General features: G+C 42.7%; 2 protein-coding genes and 1 long non-coding RNA gene across 6 annotated transcripts in view; 2 read left to right on the top strand and 1 right to left on the bottom strand.

Annotated features, from left to right (window-relative positions):
• The window catches only part of MANBA (mannosidase beta), a 204,695-nt gene extending 197,344 nt beyond the window's left edge, over nt 1-7,351 (top strand). Inside the window, exon 18 of the transcript XR_014171608.1 lies at nt 7,315-7,351. The gene's annotated coding sequence lies outside the window, so the exon portion shown is untranslated. The remainder of the gene's footprint in view (nt 1-7,314) is intronic.
• SLC39A8 (solute carrier family 39 member 8) overlaps nt 1-13,543 on the top strand; it is a 39,720-nt gene extending 26,177 nt beyond the window's left edge. For 3 of the 4 annotated variants that reach the window (XM_081925117.1, XM_081925115.1, XM_081925116.1), the window contains 3 exons: nt 5,435-5,642; nt 5,896-6,080; nt 12,600-13,543. In XM_081925117.1, coding sequence (XP_081781243.1) covers nt 5,435-5,642; nt 5,896-6,080; nt 12,600-12,749 — 543 coding nt within the window. In that variant the 3' untranslated portion in view covers nt 12,750-13,543. Of the gene's footprint in view, nt 1-5,434; nt 5,643-5,895; nt 6,081-6,708; nt 6,831-12,599 lie in introns of all 4 variants that reach the window. The other variant, XR_014171613.1, reaches the window with a different exon arrangement.
• A 5,283-nt stretch (nt 13,544-18,826) lies between these two features.
• On the bottom strand, nt 18,827-19,936 carry LOC309377853. Its single transcript, XR_014171730.1, has 3 exons — nt 19,913-19,936; nt 19,382-19,541; nt 18,827-18,951 (listed from the first exon to the last, which is right to left on the bottom strand). It is a non-coding gene; the product is annotated as an uncharacterized lncRNA (long non-coding RNA).
• Nucleotides 19,937-20,578: the final 642 nt, after the last annotated feature.

Below are 20,578 nucleotides of genomic sequence, written 5' to 3'. Positions count from 1 at the left end.
ATACCCTCCAATATTTCTCCGGTGAAAATAGGGGCATCCCATTCCATAACAATAATTTTACTATTTATACCAAACGCATCTGACATTGCTACAGACACTCTGGGAAGCTTCCAACATATATAAAAACATAATAAAACATTGAACATTCAAAAAAACCTTCCCTATACAGGATTGTCTTCAGACGGCTCGGGGGTCAGATGACTACATACCCTCCAACATTTCTCCGATGAAAATGGGGAAATCCTAAGTACAAGTGGGACATTCCGGCATCAAATCAGAAACTCTAAATCAGGGATGTCCCTGAAAAATAGGAACACTTGGAGGTGTGGATGAGCACAGAGTCTTTCTCCCTGCTGATTGTGTTTTACCGTACTTGTGTGGATTTTTTAAAAAATGAAGGAGCATTTTAAAAAGACCATGTTGCCCCAAATATAAGCCGCTCATTTTTTCCAAATTCTGACCATGAAAAGTTTAAGTGTGGCGTATATTCTTCACCTTACCAAAATGGGCTTTTACGATATTTCTGCTGAAACAGACATACGGTAAAACGGAAGAAAAAAACATGTTTTATTGCCAATTTGCGATCTTGAGTGCCTGCGGAATTGTAGCAATTGAATAGCAATTTGCGATGTTAGCGATTGTATGTATGGTTTGAATCTCTGCACAGAAAAATATATATGTCATGCTTGAAACTGTTTATTTATATTTCTTTATTATTATTTACTATTTACCTGCGGGCTTGCAAGATCAAAGGCTTAAATTGGCTCGGAGTTACAATTCTACCAACCGCAGTGATATTCAGCCTGTAACCCAATTTTAAGGGAGCGGCTTATATTCAGGTATTCTCTCCCCCCCCCCCGAATTTTAAAGGTGTGGCTTATTTGTGGGTGCGGCTTATATTCGGGCCAATATGGTAGACCTGGCACTTGCAATCTGAAGTGGTACAGTCCAGTGTACCCCTCTCGTGCTACTGCATGTGTAGACTTGTCCAAGGACACAGGGAAATAGCAGGTGGGTAAGGAGGCTGGCAAGCAAGCAAGGAAGAAAATAGTCTGATATATACAGAGAGGGGAGTGCATAGGCAAGGCCAGATCCAGGCTACAACTGGAGAAATTAATGCACTGCATAGCGGCTTCATTTGTGCAGGGACATGGAGGAACAGTATCATTCTTGGGGAAAGCCCACAGCTCAGTGGTGAACATCTGCTTTGCATGCCGAAGGTCCCAGGTTCAATCCCTGCATCTCCAGTTAGGGTTAAGAAAACTCCTTGTCTGAAACCCAAAGAGCTGCTGCCAGTCAGTGTATCTGTTACTGAGCTAGATAGACTAATGATCTGAATTGGTATAAGGCGGATTCCTATATTCCAATAGCTTACTACAAGGACACCAATGCATTGGCTTTAGAGCTCCTAGTTTGAGATTTCCTCGCTGATCTTGATACTTCAACATTCGTTATTATCTTTAGGGAACATGGGCACCTCTTCTCCCTCCCTTATTTGTTCAGATCCCCATCAATATCTTAATTGATTTGGTTGCCAGCAATGCCTTAATTCGGATGTGGGTGGCGCTGTGGGTTAAACCACAGAGCCTAGGACTTGCTGATCAGAAGGTCGGCAGTTCGAATCCCCACGACAGGGTGAGCTCCCGTTGCTTGGTCCCAGCTCCTGCCAACCTAGCAGTTCAAAAGCATGTCAAGTGCAAGTAGATAAAATAGGTACCACTCCAGCAGGAAGGTAAACGGCATTTCCGTGCGCTGCTCTGGTTTGCCAGAAACGGCTTAGTCATGCTGGCCACATGACCCGGAAGCTGTACGCCAGCTCCCTCGGCCAATAAAGCGAGATGAGTGCCGCACCCCCAGAGTCAGTCACGATTGGACCTAATGGTCAGGGGTCCCTTTACCTTTTTAATGCATTAATTAGACTCACATTCACTCCAATGTTTTAACATCACCCCTTGAAACCTCCTGTAATGTTTACATGAAGTTCTTAGTCAGAGTTGAGGTTAAAAAAAGGACAATGATGTACCCACCTCACCTCAAATCTTTACTGTTAAGGAGCTTTCTGTTACTAGTCCGTAAAAGAGGCTTTGTGTTGTAGCTCATACTGACAGGAATCCTGTGCTGTGGTTACTTGAGAGTTCGAAAAGGGCCCTGGAAAGGAACTGAATTTTGTAACTCACAAATGGGACATCAAGTGTGTGACGTTTTATAAAGTCACTTTGAAGAGAAAATTGGCCGCTCTCCCTTACCCTCCCACTGAGCTCTCATGCTGTCAGATGTCCTGCTTCTCTGGAAATGTCACTGCCATTCAAACAGCTTGCCTTTGCAAAGCAGGTGGTTTTGCAATCCCTTTGGAAAGTAACTTGGGAGTGAGGAAAGGAACAGTTACTAAAAGCACAGAAGCTCCAGCCTCCTGATCAGGGGGGCAGACTTGTGGCTCTCCAGATGTTGTGGACTACTGTTATGTACTGAAGTTCTCACCATGGGCCAGCACAGGGGGATACTGTAGATAGTTATGCAAATGAAGGATCGAAAGTGATGTTCATTGATTGGATAGTTTGTATGCAAATGAAGGATTGAAAGTGACGTTCAGTGATTGGCTAGTTACAGAAAATGGTTACTGTTGCATTCTAGTGTAGCTCTATATAACTGAACTGAGCTCCTCAGTTCAGTTCTGTTCCAGCTTACAAAGAAAGAGCTGCTTTCGAAGAATTGCTGTGTCGTCTGATATGTTCGCCCACAACTTAACAACTACAACTCCCATGAGCCTAGGCCAGCATGGCCAATATTCAGGAATGATAGGGGCTGTGGTCCAATGTCTGGAGGGGCACAGGTTCCCCGCCCCTATCCTACATGAAGCTTGTTTTCAAAGCAAGGTTATTTACTCTCTTTGATACCAGCAAAGCAGGCCTTAATGATATTTTATTCCACATGATTATAGAAGGCAGTTCTTTCCCCAATGGCATTGGCATTATGCTCTCTCCTTTAGGATTGTCTCCTAATTCAAGGGTGCAATAGAACAATTCAGTCTGCAGAAACACTTCTGGAATCATTCAAATACGTGCAAAATGCATGTTTCTGTCTTTACCTCTGACGCATTTGGATGTGATGCTTGTGTAGGAAGCTGATGTGGTGCATCGATCAGTTTTTATTACTGCTTCATATAAGCATCACTCTCACTTTCGCGGCATTCCTGCCGCGGCTGCAAACAGTGCTTTATGATCATTGTATCACCGCTCAACCAAGGCACTTTTTACTGGAGCAATGATGACTTAGCTGGTGATTCTGTGACTTCAGCTTTTGAAGAGAGATCCTGCATAATCAAACTTGTAATGCCAGAGAAAAGAATGAGGCAACTGGGAGACTTCCCTATGCTAAGTTATCATTCATTTTGCTTTCTCATTTACAGAGGCTGTAAACTTGGTGACATTTTTGCCGCTGCAATGTTCCTTGTGATGATTTGCTTCCCTTTCTAATATGATGGTATTCTTTGTAATCAGGAGAAAATATTACATTGATGTGGAAGAAAGAAAGAAAAAAGAATATGTCTGCTCAAACCAGATACTTTAACAGGGTGGATTTAACTTTCCCCCATTTTATTCTGGACTTTAAGAACATAATAGCCCAGATGGATCAGGGTAGTGGGTCTTTTTGTCTGGCATCCTGTTCTCATAGTTGGTAACCAGATGCCGATGAGAAGCCCACAAGCAGGACCTGAATGCCACAGCACTCTAAGCTCCTGTGGTATTCAGAAGCATACTGGCTCCCAACAGTGGAGGTAGACCATAGCCATCAGGGTTATTCCTGTTGATAGCTGTAATGGTTGTAAGGGGTTACTTGTGCGTAAGTTGCCTGCTAGTGGTGTTCGATTGCCTGGTTCACCATGCCTTGGCTGCCAGCCCACACTCCGTGGCCGGTCAGTCGCTTGCAGAATCTGTCAGTGGGCGTTTCTTGAACCTTTTCCAGCATAAGAGCTGTTTGACCCCAAGTCTCCTCCTATTTTCCCTGCGCGGAACTCGTCTGCGCAAGTAAGGGGAAGGCAGGGGTGTGCCAGCGCTCTCTCCACTGGTCTCTGATGCAGGGTCTTGGAGACCCGTCTCCAATTCCTCCATCTCCCTCCCTTCTCTACTGGTGTTGCGCTGAATTCCTTCCCCCCTGCTGGTCCCCTCTCTGGCATCGCTCTGGAGCCCTGCCTCCGCCTCTCGCTCTGATGTCAGTTCCCTGACAATAGCCTTATAGGATAATAGAATTGTAGAGTTCGAATGGACTACTCGGGTCATCTAGTCCAACCCCCTGCAATGCAGGAATCTTTTGCCCAACATGAGGCTTGAACCCACAGCCCTGAGATTAAGAGACTCGTGCTGTACCGACTGAAGCTAATCCTCCATGAATTTGTCTAATCCTCTTTTAGACCCATTCAAGCATCCTCCATTTTTTACTCAAAGTGGGGTGTGGATTTGCACTTAGGCATTGGTAATGTTTGAGTTTTCAGACCTAGTCTTGAAATAGTACATCTCTGTACCGGCTGCCGCTTATTGATTTTTATTTGCTCCCATTTTATAGTGGCAATGGGTGTTACTGTTGGTTTTAAAGCTGTGTTTTTGTACCCCATTCTTGGGCTACTTGGAATGAAGGGTGGGTAATTTTTTTTTAAAAAAATAAGCAAACAAAATAGACATGCCATAAAATTCATGAGAAACTAGGTCACCTGAAGGGATCTAAGATGTTGTGGATTCTTACAGCAGCCACATCGTACAAATAATGTTTTTGCATCCTTGGAAACATGAGGGCAGCATCAGAGTCCATCATATGTTGACCTCCTTTGGAGAAACCACTTCCATTTGAATGCCACTGTATGGAGACTGCAAAAAACAAAAAAGTAGCCATGATCTGACTTATAGTGACTTGGGTTGCAATCTTAACCATGTCCACTTGAAAGTAAGTCCTATTGGATTTAATTGGGTTTTACCCCAGGTAAGTGAAGTTGAGGGACACAGGTGGCACTGTGGGTTAAACCACAGAGCCTAGGACTTGCTGATCAAAAAGTCGACGGTTCGAATCCCCGCGATGGGGTGAGCTCCTGTTGCTCGGTCCCTGTTCCTGCCAACCTAGTAGTTCGAAAGCAGGTCAAAGTACAAGTAGATAAATAGGTACTGCTCTGGCGGGAAGGTAAACGGCGTTTCCGTGCGCTGCTCTGGTTTGCCAGAAGCGGCTTAGTCATGCTGGCCATATGAGCGCCACAACCCCAGAGTCAGCCACGACTGGACCTAATGGACAGGGGTCCCTTTACCTTTACCTTTAAGTGAAGTTGGGATTGCAATCTTAGGCCTTTTAGGCAAAACTGTAATTCAACAGGGCTACAGCTTCCTATGTAATATTTGCTCTCTGTGGAGAGAAAGGACTTTGTTTCATTTTTCTGTAATTTTGTCATCTACAGAAGGAAGAAACCGAAAGCAACTCGTGTAAATGTTTCAGGGGACCTGCACTGTCAGAGATTGGCACAATTGCTTGGATGATCACGCTGAGCGATGCTTTGCATAACTTCATTGATGGGCTAGCCATCGGTGCTTCTTTCACCCTTTCCCTACTTCAAGGAATTAGCACATCTATAGCAATCTTATGTGAAGAGTTTCCTCACGAACTGGGTAAGATGTTTTCCATTAACTCAGCTAGCTGTTAGATGAATGCATTAAGAGAGTTCTCATCAAACAAGAGACAAGCAACAAGTGTTCTGCCGTACTGAAATGGAAAAATGAAATGATGGTGTCACTATAATTTTCATACGCACTACCCATGTCTTTTTAATTCTCTTGTTGGGAGTGGGGTGTGTGTGTGTGGAATGTATAACAATAATGATAATATTGCTTGTTGACCATTTCCCTGCTTTTCTTTTTCCAGGGGATTTTGTCATCCTTCTTAATGCAGGAATGAGCACTCGGCAGGCCTTGTTTTTCAATTTCATATCAGCATGCTCCTGCTATGTTGGACTAGCTTTCGGTATAGTAGTGGGCAACAACTTTGCTCCAAACATTATCTTTGCAATCGCTGGAGGCATGTTCCTATACATTTCCCTGGCAGATATGGTGAGCTGCTACTATATTGTATGAATACTACGCGTATGTATGAATCAGACCATTTATCCTCATGGAACCACAATTCTTATATTCGGCTAAGAAGCCAGATAGCTAAACGGCAGTCAGAAGACCTGACCTTTATTGTTGCAACAAGAGTCACATGTGCAACGTTGCCAGAACAAAACAGAAGATCAGTAATGGGAAAGGATGAGTGGAGAAAGCAGTGACTAGGATGGAGAGGACTTATTTTTTGAGAGTTGTTTTTGCCTCCAAATTATAGAGACATATGAACAAACCCAGTACAAAGGTCACTGTGCATTCAGAGAGTCCAGTGTTTGCTCTTCCTTCCTTTGGATAGGCATCTTTCTGCATAAAAGAGGAATATAGCTCTGTTGGTTTCTATTTCTGCATTGCAAGGGGTTGTGCTAGATGACCATTGGGGTCCCTTGCAACTCTACAGTTCTGTGATTCTGTGATTGGAACCTCTTCTCTCTGCTAAGGGCAAAGGGCCAGCTAGGAAACTACCATTGCTGTCTATCTCTCTGACTCTTTTCAGTATTACCATGTTTACACCCTTGTTTTAAAGCCAATAGGTGATAGGTTTCTCTGTCTACCTTTCTAATCTCTCTGTCTGTAGGTGTCTAGACCGGAACCGTTAATGTTGTGTCTGAACAAAATGTAAATGATGTGTGTGAATGCTCAGTACAGACTCCTGCTTTTCTGCTGAATTCTACCCTGTTCCTCTCTGTCTAGAAACAGGTAGGATTTGTTAGAACTCTTGCTTCTCTCTTCCATCTCTCACTTGCTCATTACAAGCTGATTTACAGTTTAAGCAGGGCGAAGTGGTAGGATTCAGAATGCAAGCAGGAGGACTCATATTTCTGAATAGTCCCCCATAGAAAACAAACTTTCTACATAGATCCAGTTACAGATAGGTAGCCGTGTTGGTCTGCCATAGTCAAAACAAAAAAAATTCCTTCCAGTAGCACCTTAAAGACCAACTAAGTCAGTTCTTAGTATGAGCTTTCGTGTGCATGCACACTTCTTCAGATACCTGGACTTCCATTTCATGCGGCTCAATGTGGTGCCTTCCATTGTTCCAGTTACAGATAGGTAGCCGTGTTGGTCTGCCATAGTCAAAACAAAAAAAAATTCCTTCCACTAGCACCTTAAAGACCAACTAAGTCAGTTCTTGGTATGAGCTTTCGTGTGCATGCACACTTCTTCAGATACGAGTATTCAGGTATCTGAAGAAGTGTGCATGCACACGAAAGCTCATACCAAGAACTGACTTAGTTGGTCTTTAAGGTGCTACTGGAATGAATTTTTTTTGTTTCTACATAGAGAAAATTATGTGCATCTTTGAGAAAACTTTAGCAGAGTTCTCCTGTGTTTCTATAGGTAGGAAGCTTTTTATATTTAATATTACCTCCCACCTGCATTCTGGAATGGTACAGTCTAGCATTTTATTACCTTAGTTCTACAGCCTTAATAGCTACATCATGTGTGGAAGGACTAGTCAGTGTTATGCAACCTTGAGTCTGTAGCTGTTGCTCAACTACAACTCCCATAATCCCTAACCACATTAGCCTATGATCAGGGATGATGGGAACAAGGAACCCAATGTTGAAGAACCCTGGACTAGATGATGTGTCAAGAGTGCCAAGTAGAAGCATGTTGTTCTTATTAATTCGATTTCTTATCCACCACAAGGTCCCAGGGCGGGTTACAACATTTAAAAAGACAGTATTAAACTCAGTTTAAACAAGTTAAGTTTGAATTGTTTCACATGGTGGCTGCCATCATGCAATAGCAACTGACCACATGTAGTGGGAATTGGTGTTCAAGCGAAGGGTGCTCTCCTTCCCTTCACTAGTAGGCAGGTTCTTTGAAGAAAGACTCATCTGGGGGCTGAATGACAAAGTGCTTCAGCCATCATCCCTGAAAGCACCCAGGGCTTGCCCTACCACTAGGCAGAGGGAGTCAACTGCCTCGGGCAGCAGGTGCTGGAGGGGGGTGGCAGGATCCCGCCCCTCAAATCCTCTTGAACCAACTGGCCATTTTGCTCCTGCAAAGTGATGGACTGGCCTATGCCCTCTGAGCTAGCATGTCACCTTCAGGAGCAATGGAACATGCTTTCCCACCACCAGTATTGAAGTAAGGCCCAGTCTGTACTCTATATTTCTTACTTACTTCGCCAAACCTTTATTAGGCATTACAAATATAATAGGCCATCATAAAACATCCATAAGTAAAAAATTAAACTATATACAAATAAACAGCCATGTAAAAATATGTAATAACGAGGATTTTCATTGGAGTTTTTTTCCTGCTAAATAGTGCCATTCACCACTCTGAAAGATACTATCGATAGAAACTCAGCCACCCTTGCAGTTAATGTCAGACAGATAGAATCTGATATTTTCATTGTGCTGTGATGTTAGACTATCCAAAAAGGGGGAATAGCATGCCTTTGTGTAGCTGGTTGTACAATAGACAGTAGAAAATAATATATTCTACTGTGTCCAGCACATTCAGAAAACATCTGCAATGTCTATCGATTCTGGGGATGTTTAAATATATCTCTATTTCAAGCAATATTACACCCCTATTGCTCCCCTTTCCTGCAATCCTGTTTGTTAAGGGTGCTGTGAGTTGTTAGGAGATCACTATTCCCTTCACAGAGCTACAATTCCCAGAGTCACATAAAATCAATTCCCTTTTGCAGTGAGCTCTGGGAATTCTGGCTCTGTGTGGGGAATACAGGGTCTCCTAACAATTTTCAGCACCCGTAACAATCTACAGTTTCCATGATTCATTGGGGAAGCAATGGCAGTTTAAAGTGGTATAAATACTGCTTTAAATATATTGTGCTGATGGGGCCTAAGACTCACTGTGGTTCCAGCTGATGTCTGCTTGTGGAATAGGGGTTACCAACCAACTTGGCTTTTCCTTCAGAGGGAAAAATGCCCTGAAAAGCTGCAGCCTGAGTAAAAACAATGATTCTGTCATGTACAGTGAAAACATCAAGGGATGACCTGATGGCCACTGGGCATATTTCCTCAGATTCCCTAAGGAAGCCAATCAACACACAATTTAAGATTGCAACCCTATGCACACTTACACTGGAATTGACCCCACTGAATCCAGTGTAGCTTGCTTCTGAGTAAACATGCATAGGACTGTACTGTTAACAGAACATGGGGAATCCTGAAATGGTTATTTCCAGTAGTATACTGAGAACAAAGCTTTGTTTACAGTTATCTCTTCATTGGACAATGATCATTGTGTGTTGATTGATCAAAGTGGATATGCCTATGCAAGACTTTGCATCTCAAGGGGGTGGGAGAGAAAAGACTTTGAATCTCAAGGATGCTGAAGGAGGTGCTTGATTGATCTCAAGCGAACGTTAACTGTTGACCCCTCCTAGGAAGGGTCAGCATTCAGAGCTGAGAGTGCTTTTGAGCCTTAAAGCCAGCTGAAGTGGGTGAGTCATAGCTACAATGTTCAGAAGCCCTCCAAGAAGCTGTTTGGGGTTGAGAATAGACCCAAAGGGAATGTGGGTGATGCAGACAGGTGCTACTCATGTACCAACAGGCCTTGTTTTCACCAAGGACTAGATTAGCCACAAGTCTCTAGGGAAAACAATGGTCAGCTGATTTAAGGTCACCAATAAGAAAAACAAATGTTACATTAAAAACATATAAAGTGGGGGTTCCCAAACTGCAGATCATGGACCATCAGTGGTCTGTGAGCTTCATCTAGGTGGTCCATGGTCTGTCATATTGATTTTTAATGATTTTTTAATCCCTTGGCCTGCCCCCTTTCCCAGCTGTGGCATGCAAGAGAAGGATTAAGTCCACCCTCTTGTTCACTGCCTTCCTTTTAAGAACTGGAGTCCTTGTGCCTGTAATTATTTTAGGAAAAACAAGATATGTAGCTGTCTCAAGGGAACATCTAGCTTGGCTCCAAGGTTGCTGAATAAATTCATGGTTGTGAATCTGTCTGAATTGGGACTTGGTGTCTCCCGGCTCCATTATTCTGGATGGACCCTGATAGTTCGGGCAATAGATGAGCAACCCACCCACTCTTCCCTGGTTTGCAAGGTCTCTTCAAGCTAGATATGGATATAGCTGTCCATTACTTTGACCTGTTACTGACAAGGAGGACCGTGTTGTTGTATTTTACTCCCTGTGTTGTGAAGGTAGAGGCAGTATGCCTCTGAGTACCAAAATCAAAAGTAGAAAAGAGTGCCTGGCCTGCTTGAGAGCTTCACATGGGTGTATATGATTGGCCACTGTGCGGACATGATGCTGGACATGGTGGGCCTTTACTCTGACCCAGCAAGCCTCTTCTCATGCTCCTAAAGAGGGATTTTTAAAATATTGTTATTGAACAATGAATGTGGCTTAGTTCATCCTTATTATTAGCTTTGTGGAAGAAATTTTAGCTGCAGTGGGAGATGATAGCACTAATGGCTTCCTTCTCCTTCTGAGGTTCCAACCCTAGAAAATTAAATTGTGTTGGGATTGGAAAGGTGTTTCCAGAGAGCTAGTTTTTGTATTACTTAAGTTTCAGAGGGCTTTGAAAACTTTGAACTCCATCCTACCTCATCTTTGATAAGCAGCCAGCACAGCAATTTTGTTGATCTGTGTTTGTCAGCACTTTGCAGAAGCAGAAGTGTCTTTGAATTAATTTCCAAGGAGAGTGTGCTGCAATGATAAACTGGCAAGTTAGTGGTAGAGATGCATTTACCTGTCAGGTTAGAAGTGGCTTCTGTGGGCTTTTTCAGTGCAGTGTGTTCTTTTTTTCTTCTGTTTGAATTTCTGGCTGATGTGTCTTGGTAAACTGTACTTATTTTGATCACAGAATCTAGTGCAAAATGTCTTAAAGTTCTAGAATTCACAGCTCCATTTTTCTTCTGGAAGAAATCAGTTCCCCCGATTTTGTAGAAAAAGTAAGATAGCATTGAACTTTATTATAATATTTGATTTTATTATTATTTTTTCACTACATTTATATGCCACTTTTTCTTCCAAAGAGCTGAAGGCGGTGTACATGCTTCTCCTTTCCCCCATTTTATGCTCACAACAAACCTGTGAGGTAGGTTAGGCTGAGAGACAGTGACACGCCCAAGGTTGCCCTGCAATTTTCATGGCTGAGTAGAGATTTGTACCCTTGGTCTCCCAGAGTCCCAGTGCTCTAACCTTTACAACACACTGACTTTTATTATCCACTCTTCACCCTTAGATACAGGGCACATCACAGCCATCGACAACACAACATTTTTATTTTTATTTAAATGTTGTTCACACCCTTTGCCAAGAGACTGTGATAGTTTATGATATATATTTATTCCATGCTATCTTCACCACACAGGGCAGTCTAGAGATTGGAAAGCTAGGACAATGGTACCTTGGAAGTCGAACAGAATCCATTCCAGAAGTCGGTTCAACTTCCAAAATGTTCAGAAACGAAAGCGCGGCTTCCAATTGGCTGCAGGAAGCTCCTGTAGCCAATCGGAAGCTGCGGAAGTCACGTTGGACCTTTGGGTTCCAAAGAACGTCTGCATACCAGAACACTCACTTCTGGGTTTGTGGCATTCGGGAGCCAAAACGTTCAACTCGCAAGGTGTTTGGGATCCAAGGTATGGCTGCATTTGCTATGCTTCAGCAGAGGGATGAATTTTTCACTGTAGTGGGGAATACCCCAGGTGACCTGTGTGTCTGCTCAGTCCACTGATCTGATGGTGCTGACAGTTGATTGGGAACTTCAAGGTTCCTCAACCTCTCCATTACTTTCAATATTTCCATAGCTTTAAACCAAACTTCTGGACAGCCTTTCAAATAGATGGAGGACTTACACCCCTTCAGAACAAAAGGCTGCCCTCTAAAGTAGAACACACAGCTATCCTGAAGAGGAATAATCTGGTCTCTTAGCAGTTGCGGGCAGGAAACAGCAAGGGAAACAGGAGATGCCTGGGTCAGCACTGGGCAGGCTAGTTGCCCCCTCCAGCCACAGCAGCAGCCCATGACAGTGCTACTAGCCAATTAGCAAACATCTGTTTGCATCTGCTGGTTGATTGTCCTGAAGCAGTGCTTCCTACTTGCAAACTACAGCTGCTATCAGGTCTGCCCCTCTCTGTTGCTTAGCCCACCCATATGAAAGGGACTTATTGCTGCCTGTGCATTGCATAGACTTAAACTACTGAGAAGCCTTCTTGCACAAGCTCCATTTAAGTGAATGGGCATTGCACAAGATGTATGTGAGTCCATCCCTGAAACTTACAAAGAGAGGCTCAGCTGAGGAGGAAGCAATTTCCAGTGTTCCTTTCTTGGTGAAGTAATCACTTGGACACAACACCCAGATTGTTGCCGCTCCAGCAGCTTAAGAACCCAACCCAATCTTATACAGTAATGTAACATAAATCAATGCATGCATTTAAAAAAAAGCAAATTCTAATGTAGCATGTTGTTCCACCAGATGGCAACACTTACCTAAAAACTTCCTTCCTTCTGCCTCCTCTAGTTCCCAGAGATGAATGACATGCTGAGAGAAAAAGTGACCGGAAGAAAAACAGATCTAGTCTTCTTCCTGATCCAAAATGCTGGGTTGCTCACAGGGTTTGCTGCGATTCTGCTGATCACGGTGTACGCAGGAGAAATTGAACTGGAATAATGTAATGTTGGAGATGTGATAAAGAAGACACTTAGTAAATTAAAAATGGAAGAACTCTTGAACTCCATAAAAGGGACTTTGGAAGTTATAAAGGATTTGATCTGACATCCCATTTTCGTTGGAACGAATACTTTTGGTTTTTGTGTCAGCATGATAATAATCACTTGTGCCGCATAAAGACTTAAACATGTGGGCACTCCAGTACCTGTGGGATTTCCTCTGCCTTCAAGAATTGTGCCGTTAACTTCAGCACACAACTTCCTATTCATCACAAAGAGCCCTGGATTGCCACCTTTGTAGTTTTAATTGAGAAGTCACCTATACCACTGTATACAGAAAGTATTGCATACACTTTAAGAAGCATCCAGCAGCAGGGACATCTGCAAGATGATTCTGGCTAAAACAAATACGATTTCGTTTACAAGGAACTTTTTACAGAAGACCCATGGCCACATTTCTAACTGCGATACAAATGGTTTCAAAATAGCTTTAGACTTTTCCTCCTTTGGGGGCAGATTATTATTATTTTTTTAAAAAAATTATACTTGCTTTAGTACATTTGCATAAATAATGCAAAGATTCCAATTACCAATTAACACTGGATTAATTATACCACTTAGTGCTTTTGATCACTCTTTTTCAAGGGTACTGTGGGCTTTATTATGAGAAGCACATTTTTTTATTAAGTGATGTTAAAATTTCAACTTTATTATGTGCATCATGCTTAAAAGGCTCTGGCCTTATATATAGATATATATATTAAAAGAGAACAAAAATTAACCATTTTAACATTACAGTAGCTATTTCAAGTTTTTGCTTTGATTTTTGTTGCAAAATTACCGCGCAAATCGATCAGGCAATGCTGATGCCACAGAGTTTGACGAATTGCATGCCTTGGCGTGTCCTAGTCTAGTGGTTCCTTCTGAATATGGAACCTCTTTGTGTGCATTGCTCCTACTGCCGTAGGAACTTTACATAAACTTCAGCGAGGAATGCTGCTCCACTAATACATTAAGCTGAATTGGGGAGGCTGCAGGTGTTAAAAGTTCCATATACCATATTTTTCCGTGTATAAGACTATATTTTTCCCCTAAAATTTTCAAGTTTAAAATAAGGGGGTGACTTATACATGGATAGTGTATATATAGTGCATTTTCTTAATTTTGAGTTCCAAAAAATAGGGGGCGTCTTATACACAGAAAAATACGTATGTATTAGATATTCAGCCTGGAGTGTTATTGCACTCATGTCCTACTTGCAGGCTCTCCGGAAGCACCTGACTCTTAGTCTGACCCGGTGGGTCTCTTATGGTCTTATGGATCTTATGGTCTTATGGATCTGGGACATGATTTAAGGATGGATTGCTTTTCTGCATGGTCATACATAACTGCCTTTGAACACAATACTGTGGTCCCTGGGAAGGTGCCCCAAGGGCCACAGGATTTTGGGGGCCTCGCTCTCTGAGAGCAGAGAGAGGGAGATCCACTCTCATTTTTCATGTTCTTATTTTGCTCCCACAAGCTGTAATGATGGCAAACAAACCACGCCTTGGATAGCTTTAAAAGAGGATTAGACAAATCCAGGGGAGAAATAGACTTATCAGTGGCTACTAGCCACAATGGCTATTCACTCTCTCTGCTGGTGGAGGCAGTATGTCTTTGAATACCAGTTGTATTTAAACGAAAACCTACCCAATTCACATTTTCCAAAACAATATGAGAATCAGAACACAGCCTTTGAGATTCACATTTATCTGAATTTTGCAGCGCAGTTCTCCAACCAAGCACATATAACAAAAATGCACATAATTAAGGGAAAGGGTCATAAAAATGAATACAGTGGTACCTCGGGTTAAGAAGTTAATTTGTTCTGGAGGTCTGTTCTTAACTTGAAACTGTTCTTAACCTGAGGTACCACTTTAGCTTACGGGGCCTCCCACTGCTGCCGTGCCACCGCCATGCGATTTCTGTTCTCATCCTGAAGCAAAGTTCTTAATCCGAGTTACTATTTCTGGGTTAGTGGAGTCTGTAACCTGAAGTGTCTGTAATCTGAAGTACCTGTATCTGAAGTGTCCGTAACCTGAGGTACCACTATAAATTTATGAAAATAATAGGCAAAATGCATTATATTAAGAAAAATTGCTCACAGAAACGTGTTCATGAGTCAAAACTGCCTGCCATGTTATGAGCAGTGCTTAAAAAAAAAGGAAAGGAAAAAAGGTGCCAGTACTCACCATATACATTGCTGTTACAGTAAATGCCAAACTTTTAACATTTGGAAAAAAGTTCCCTTGAGTACCCTCCTCAAAAAGCACTGATTACCAGAAATTCTCACTAAAATGCTGCTAAATATAGTTGAGGATTATTATTTTTTTAAATCATAAATTGTTGCGGAATTGAATTGAAAATAGGGAAAATGAGGAAACCCAAACCAAAACCATCCTTCCCTACTGGCAGGCATCTGGTTGGCTGGAATGAGGACAGGATGCTGGGCTAGATTGGCTAATAGGCCTTATGCAACAGGGCTGTTCCGTGGATTTGCAAGCTTTAGCAATTTGGCTGCCATGTCTTCTGCCTCCCCAACCCAAAAGAAGTGCTGCATCTCATAAACTCATTCTGTTGGTCCATGTAGGCCAGTATTGCCCATTCTGGTGCACATTGGCTTTCCAGGGTTCTTCCGATGTCTTTCAACCTTTCAACTAGGCACATGCTAAAGCAATAAGGGTCCTGCCAACGGGTGAACGGATGCTAACCAACAGCTGGGGTGAGGCAAACCGCCAGCTGCACACATGTTGCACCGCTATGTATGACACACGCGTGGCACCGTTATGTAGGGTGCATGTGTGGGGTCACTATGCACAGCATATGCGTGTGACACTGCACATGTGTTGTATGTAGCGGTTTGCCTCCGGCACCGCCTGAGCACCATACGGATGGTGGTGGGATCCTCCGCTTGCGGCTGTAGCGGTGGTGGCAGGATCCCACCACCGTCTGTATAGCACTCGAGCGGCGCCAGCAGCAAACCGCTATGTACAGTGTGTGTGTGTGGCGTCGCTACGTAGAGCGCATGTATGCGATGCCACGCATGCGTTGTACGTAGCGGTTTGCCGCTGGCGCTGCTCGAACGGCGTATGGACGGTGGCAGGATCCTCTGCTCATGGCCGCAGCTGCAAACGAAGGATCCTCCACATGTGGCTGCAGTGGCGCGATGGCTGCTTGCATCGCCTCACCCGGGGGCGGCGGGGCGAGCACCACATGGGGTGCCTTCTTGTCTCCAGACATGACCTCTGGGACGCACCGCCCCCCACCCCCTTGCAACGCCACTGTCTGCCAATAATATGTGCAGTTTTTATATGGAGATGCATTTTTGTATGCATTTATTTCTGCACACATGAATCTACATTTTGATGCATGTTTCGTTCTTGTTAGGGACGCAGGTGGCGCTGTGGGTTAAAGCCTCAACGCCTAGGACTTGCCGATCGAAAGGTCGGCAGTTCGAATCCCTGCGGCGGGGTGCGCTCCCGCTGCTCGGTCCCAGCGCCTGCCAACCTAGCAGTTCGAAAGCACCCCCGGGTGCAAGTAGATAAATAGGGACCGCTTACCAGCGGGAAGGTAAACGGCGTTTCCGTGTGCAGCTCTGGCTCGCCAGATGCAGCTTTGTCACGCTGGCCATGTGACCCGGAAGTGTCTCCGGACAGCGCTGGCCCCTGGCCTCTTGAGTGAGATGGGCGCACAACCCCAGAGTCTGGCAAGACTGGCCCGTACGGGCAGGGGTACCTTTACCTTTACCTTTACCTTCCTTCTTGTTATAATTTCATTTATGCTACTCGTATATATTATTTGCACTCCAAAATCTGTGCAATTTCCCTTTTCCCTTTCTTTTGCAATCAAAGCAATACAAGGTACTGCAGTCTGCAGATGTACTACAGTCAGGAAGAAGGAAATGTATACCATATTTCCCTTCTATTCCTGCTGCATTGTGGAGGAAGTGCAATATTTATTACAAATTATATATATTTGCCATGGTACTAGGAAACTTTGATTACTTCACTACTCTGAGGATATGAGGTGCTCACACTTGTCTTATCAGCTTTTTGAATAGAGATTAGACCTTTCCTCATTCATTGTTAAAGTTTCCATTAAAACGATAAAAGGGGTTTACTGAACATTTTTACTGCCTTGCAGTTTCTTCTGACAGAAAGCCAAGGTGATCAAGAGGGTTCATCTATCTATCTATCTATCTATCTATCTATCTATCTATCTATCTATCATCTATCTATCTATCTATCTATCTATCTATCTATCTATCTATCTATCATCTATCTATATCTCTATCTCTATCTATCTATCTATCTATCTATCTATCTATCTATCTATCTATCTATCTATCTATCATCTATCTATCTATCATCTATCTATCTATCTATCTATCTATCTATCTATCTATCTATCTATCTATCATCTATCTATCATCTATCTATCTATCTATCATCTATCTATCTATCATCTATCTATCTATCTATCATCTATCTATCTATCATCTATCTATCATCTATCTATCATCTATCTATCTATCATCTATCTATCTATCTATCTATCTATCTATCTATCTATCTATCTATCATCTATCTATCTATCTATCTATCTATCTATCAATCATCATCTATCATCTATCTAACTGTATCTATCTATCTATCTATCTATCTATCTATCTATCTATCTATCTATCTATCATCTATCTGTCATCTATCTATCATCTATCTATCATCTATCTATCTATCTATCTATCTATCTATCTATCTATCTATCTATCTATCATCTATCTATCTATCTATCTATCTATCTATCTATCTATCTATCTATCATCTCTCTCTCTCTCTCTCTCTCTCTCTCTCTCTATCTATCTATCTATCTATCTATCTATCTATCATCTATCTATCTATCTATATCTATCATCTATCCATCATCTATCTATCTAATCTATCATCATCTACCTACCTACCTACCTGGTTAATGTGTACAGTGGTACCTCGGTTGTCAAAAGTAATCTCTTCTGGAAGACCATTTGATTTCTGAAACATCTGACAACTGAGGCGCAAAGGGCAGTCTGCAAAGTCAATGGAGCAAATTGAAAAAACCTTCCCGGAAGCCGTTTGACTTCCAAAAAGCATTCTAAAATAGAACCAATTACTTCTGGGTTTTCGGGGTTCGAAAACCAAAACGTCCCACTTCTTAGACGTTCGAAAACCGAGGTACCACTGTATAATATTATGTAAAAGTTAATCAAGGTAGTTATGTGCATGGATGCTGCTACCACAATACAGAAATGTTTGAAGTCAAATTACAAACTGTAGCCTAAACACCATTGAGCATGGGCTGGTTTGTATGCATTGATTCCAGCTTCCTAAATTCTGAACAAGCATTGGTCCAGATCTGTCTCATTTCATTTCTTTTCTCTTCTTCCATGCCATCATAATCTCTAAGACAGAGATTGTGTCTGAAATGCTAAATCCTAGGATCTTAAACCATAGTTTAAACCAGGTTTAAGATCCTGGCTGGTAACCCAACATTAAACCATATTTCTCTGTTTCAGATGTAATGAGGAATACAGAACACAGAACTGGATTACGGGGCCCGAGCTGGGGGGGGGAGGGGGAGGAGAGCATGGGAAGAGTATGTGAATCTTGTGGGCCATGATATGGAGAAAGAAAATAGAGAAAAGCTTTTTTTCTCTCCCACCCCCCCTTATAACACTGGAATTTGTGGACATCCAATGAAAACTAAAGCATAATTCCTGTGCATGCTTTTTCTTAGGCCCTGTCATGCCTGTGAGGAGAAATATGGTTATGTGCTTGTTTTGGTTTTATTAGTCAGTGAGAAGTTCTTGAGTGGATACAGGATGGTGCCCAAAACTTTCCTCCCAAGAGAATCTTGATTGAGTTGATGCAGAACCATTGTGTATTGATTCACTGTTAAGGCTGCACAATGAAGTATGACCGTGTTTAAAGCAATTAGTCTCTAATTGGTTCTCCTGAAGTCACAGCCCTTGCCTGATGAAATGAGTTATGGTAGGAAGTGCAGCGGTGATGTTGGAACATGACGAATATTGTTCCTCTTCTGAATACAGAAAAAGCCTGGTGCTTTGAACTTATCCGTATCTTGATAATGAGGACCTCTTCGGAATAAAATTTGCGGAAGTATAACTTTATGTAATGGTTCTAGGGGTTGCTCGTGCGTAAGCTAGTGCAAACACCTGGCTGGGTTGCTTGAGTGAACCTTTTCTGCCACTCACCCGTGGCTGCCTCAATCGCTGGCAGAATCCGTCAGTGGGCGTTTCTTAAACTTCTTCCAGCAAAGAAGCTCTTTGACGCCTAGTCTCCTCCTACTCTCTCTGCACGAAAGCCTTCTGTGCAAGGAGGGCATAGGCAGCGGAGGACCCCTACTCTCCCCGCTGGTCCCCGGCAAGGAGTCATGGGACCGCCTCGCCACTTCCCCCATCTGCCCACCTTCTCCACTGGTGCTACGCTGATTCTCTTCCCCAGAATTTGGGCTGCCTCTCCCAATCTCGGGATGCTCTCTGGAATCTCTCTGGATTTTGCTCCCTCCCTCCGGCACTGATGGCAGTTCCCTGACACTTTAGATAGGGGGTGCTTTCTAATGCCAATACTTAGGACTGTCAAGTTCCAGCTGATGGAAAGAGCTTGTGTTCAGCTTTTACTCTCATAAAATGTTTCACAAGTTCATGTGTGAATTAGTGTTTGTTCTGAATCATAGTGCCCCAGATCTGTCAAGGCTTTAAATCAAAGGAAGAAGAAAAACAAGAACACTCAGTTTGGCAAGATCTTCCAGTAGAGAAAAGTTTCACATGTCATTCAGCCATATAATCTGTGGCAACATCACAAGTAGAAGCATGGTCCCCCTATTTACATTCAGTTTAAAGGACTAATTCACTTTTAAAAAAACCCTAGATTATATTTAACAGGCAAAGATATATTTATATTATATTTAATGGTAGTAGATGCCTGCAGTTGGCTGGTTAGTCAGTTATCCATCCATTCAGTCCCCATCACACTGCCTCTCAATCCCTAGTGTAACTGATCTCTTCTTCTTTCATCAAGGCACCTCCCCCCTTTAATGTTCCAAGGAACTCTTCCTAGTCCTCACCTGATTTATGCTTTTCCAGTCCCTCACAGAAGCTGGACCAAAAACATTCTGTTGGCTTTGCTGCCTGGGCATTTGGAATGTTCACGAGCATTCCATACCATCACACCTGCTCAGCCAATGGATGCCAGAAGCTACACTGCCACAAACACAATACAATATAGATTTACAGCTGACATGTAATTTGTATAGTTTTTGATAGCTGACATTTTATGTAATTTCCAGAGGGGTAGCCGTGTTAAGTCTGTTGCACCGAAAACAACAAAAAGCCTCGAGGCACCTTAGAAGCTTATGCCACAATAAATTTGTCTGTCTTTAACTCTCAGAAAGACACTTTCTTGCTTTATGATATTTGACATCTGAGAAAACCCAATCAAGATGCTGTGAAACAAGTTTAAGACACTCAGATTATGAATAGTGGGATCAGTTATAGAATTCAGTGACAGAACTTTAAATCAGTTGTGATCCCCACCTTTTCCATACTTTGTTTTAACTTTAGATTAGATACATTTCTTCTGGAACTTTGCAACCACCACCAGACACTGAGCAATACAGGCAAAAAGTGATATCAGTACCAAAGCAGGCAGCTGAAGTGATGAAGCAATTCTAGATTTGAGAACCTCCAGATATATCCATAGTGCTATTCAGATATTCATCTCAACACATATA

This window comes from Podarcis melisellensis (genome assembly GCF_964234715.1).
Source record: "Podarcis melisellensis genome assembly, chromosome: 9".
Lineage (NCBI taxonomy): Eukaryota > Metazoa > Chordata > Lepidosauria > Squamata > Lacertidae > Podarcis > Podarcis melisellensis.
Note: the sequence above shows the minus strand (reverse complement) of the source record. Positions and strands in the feature narration are given on the sequence as shown.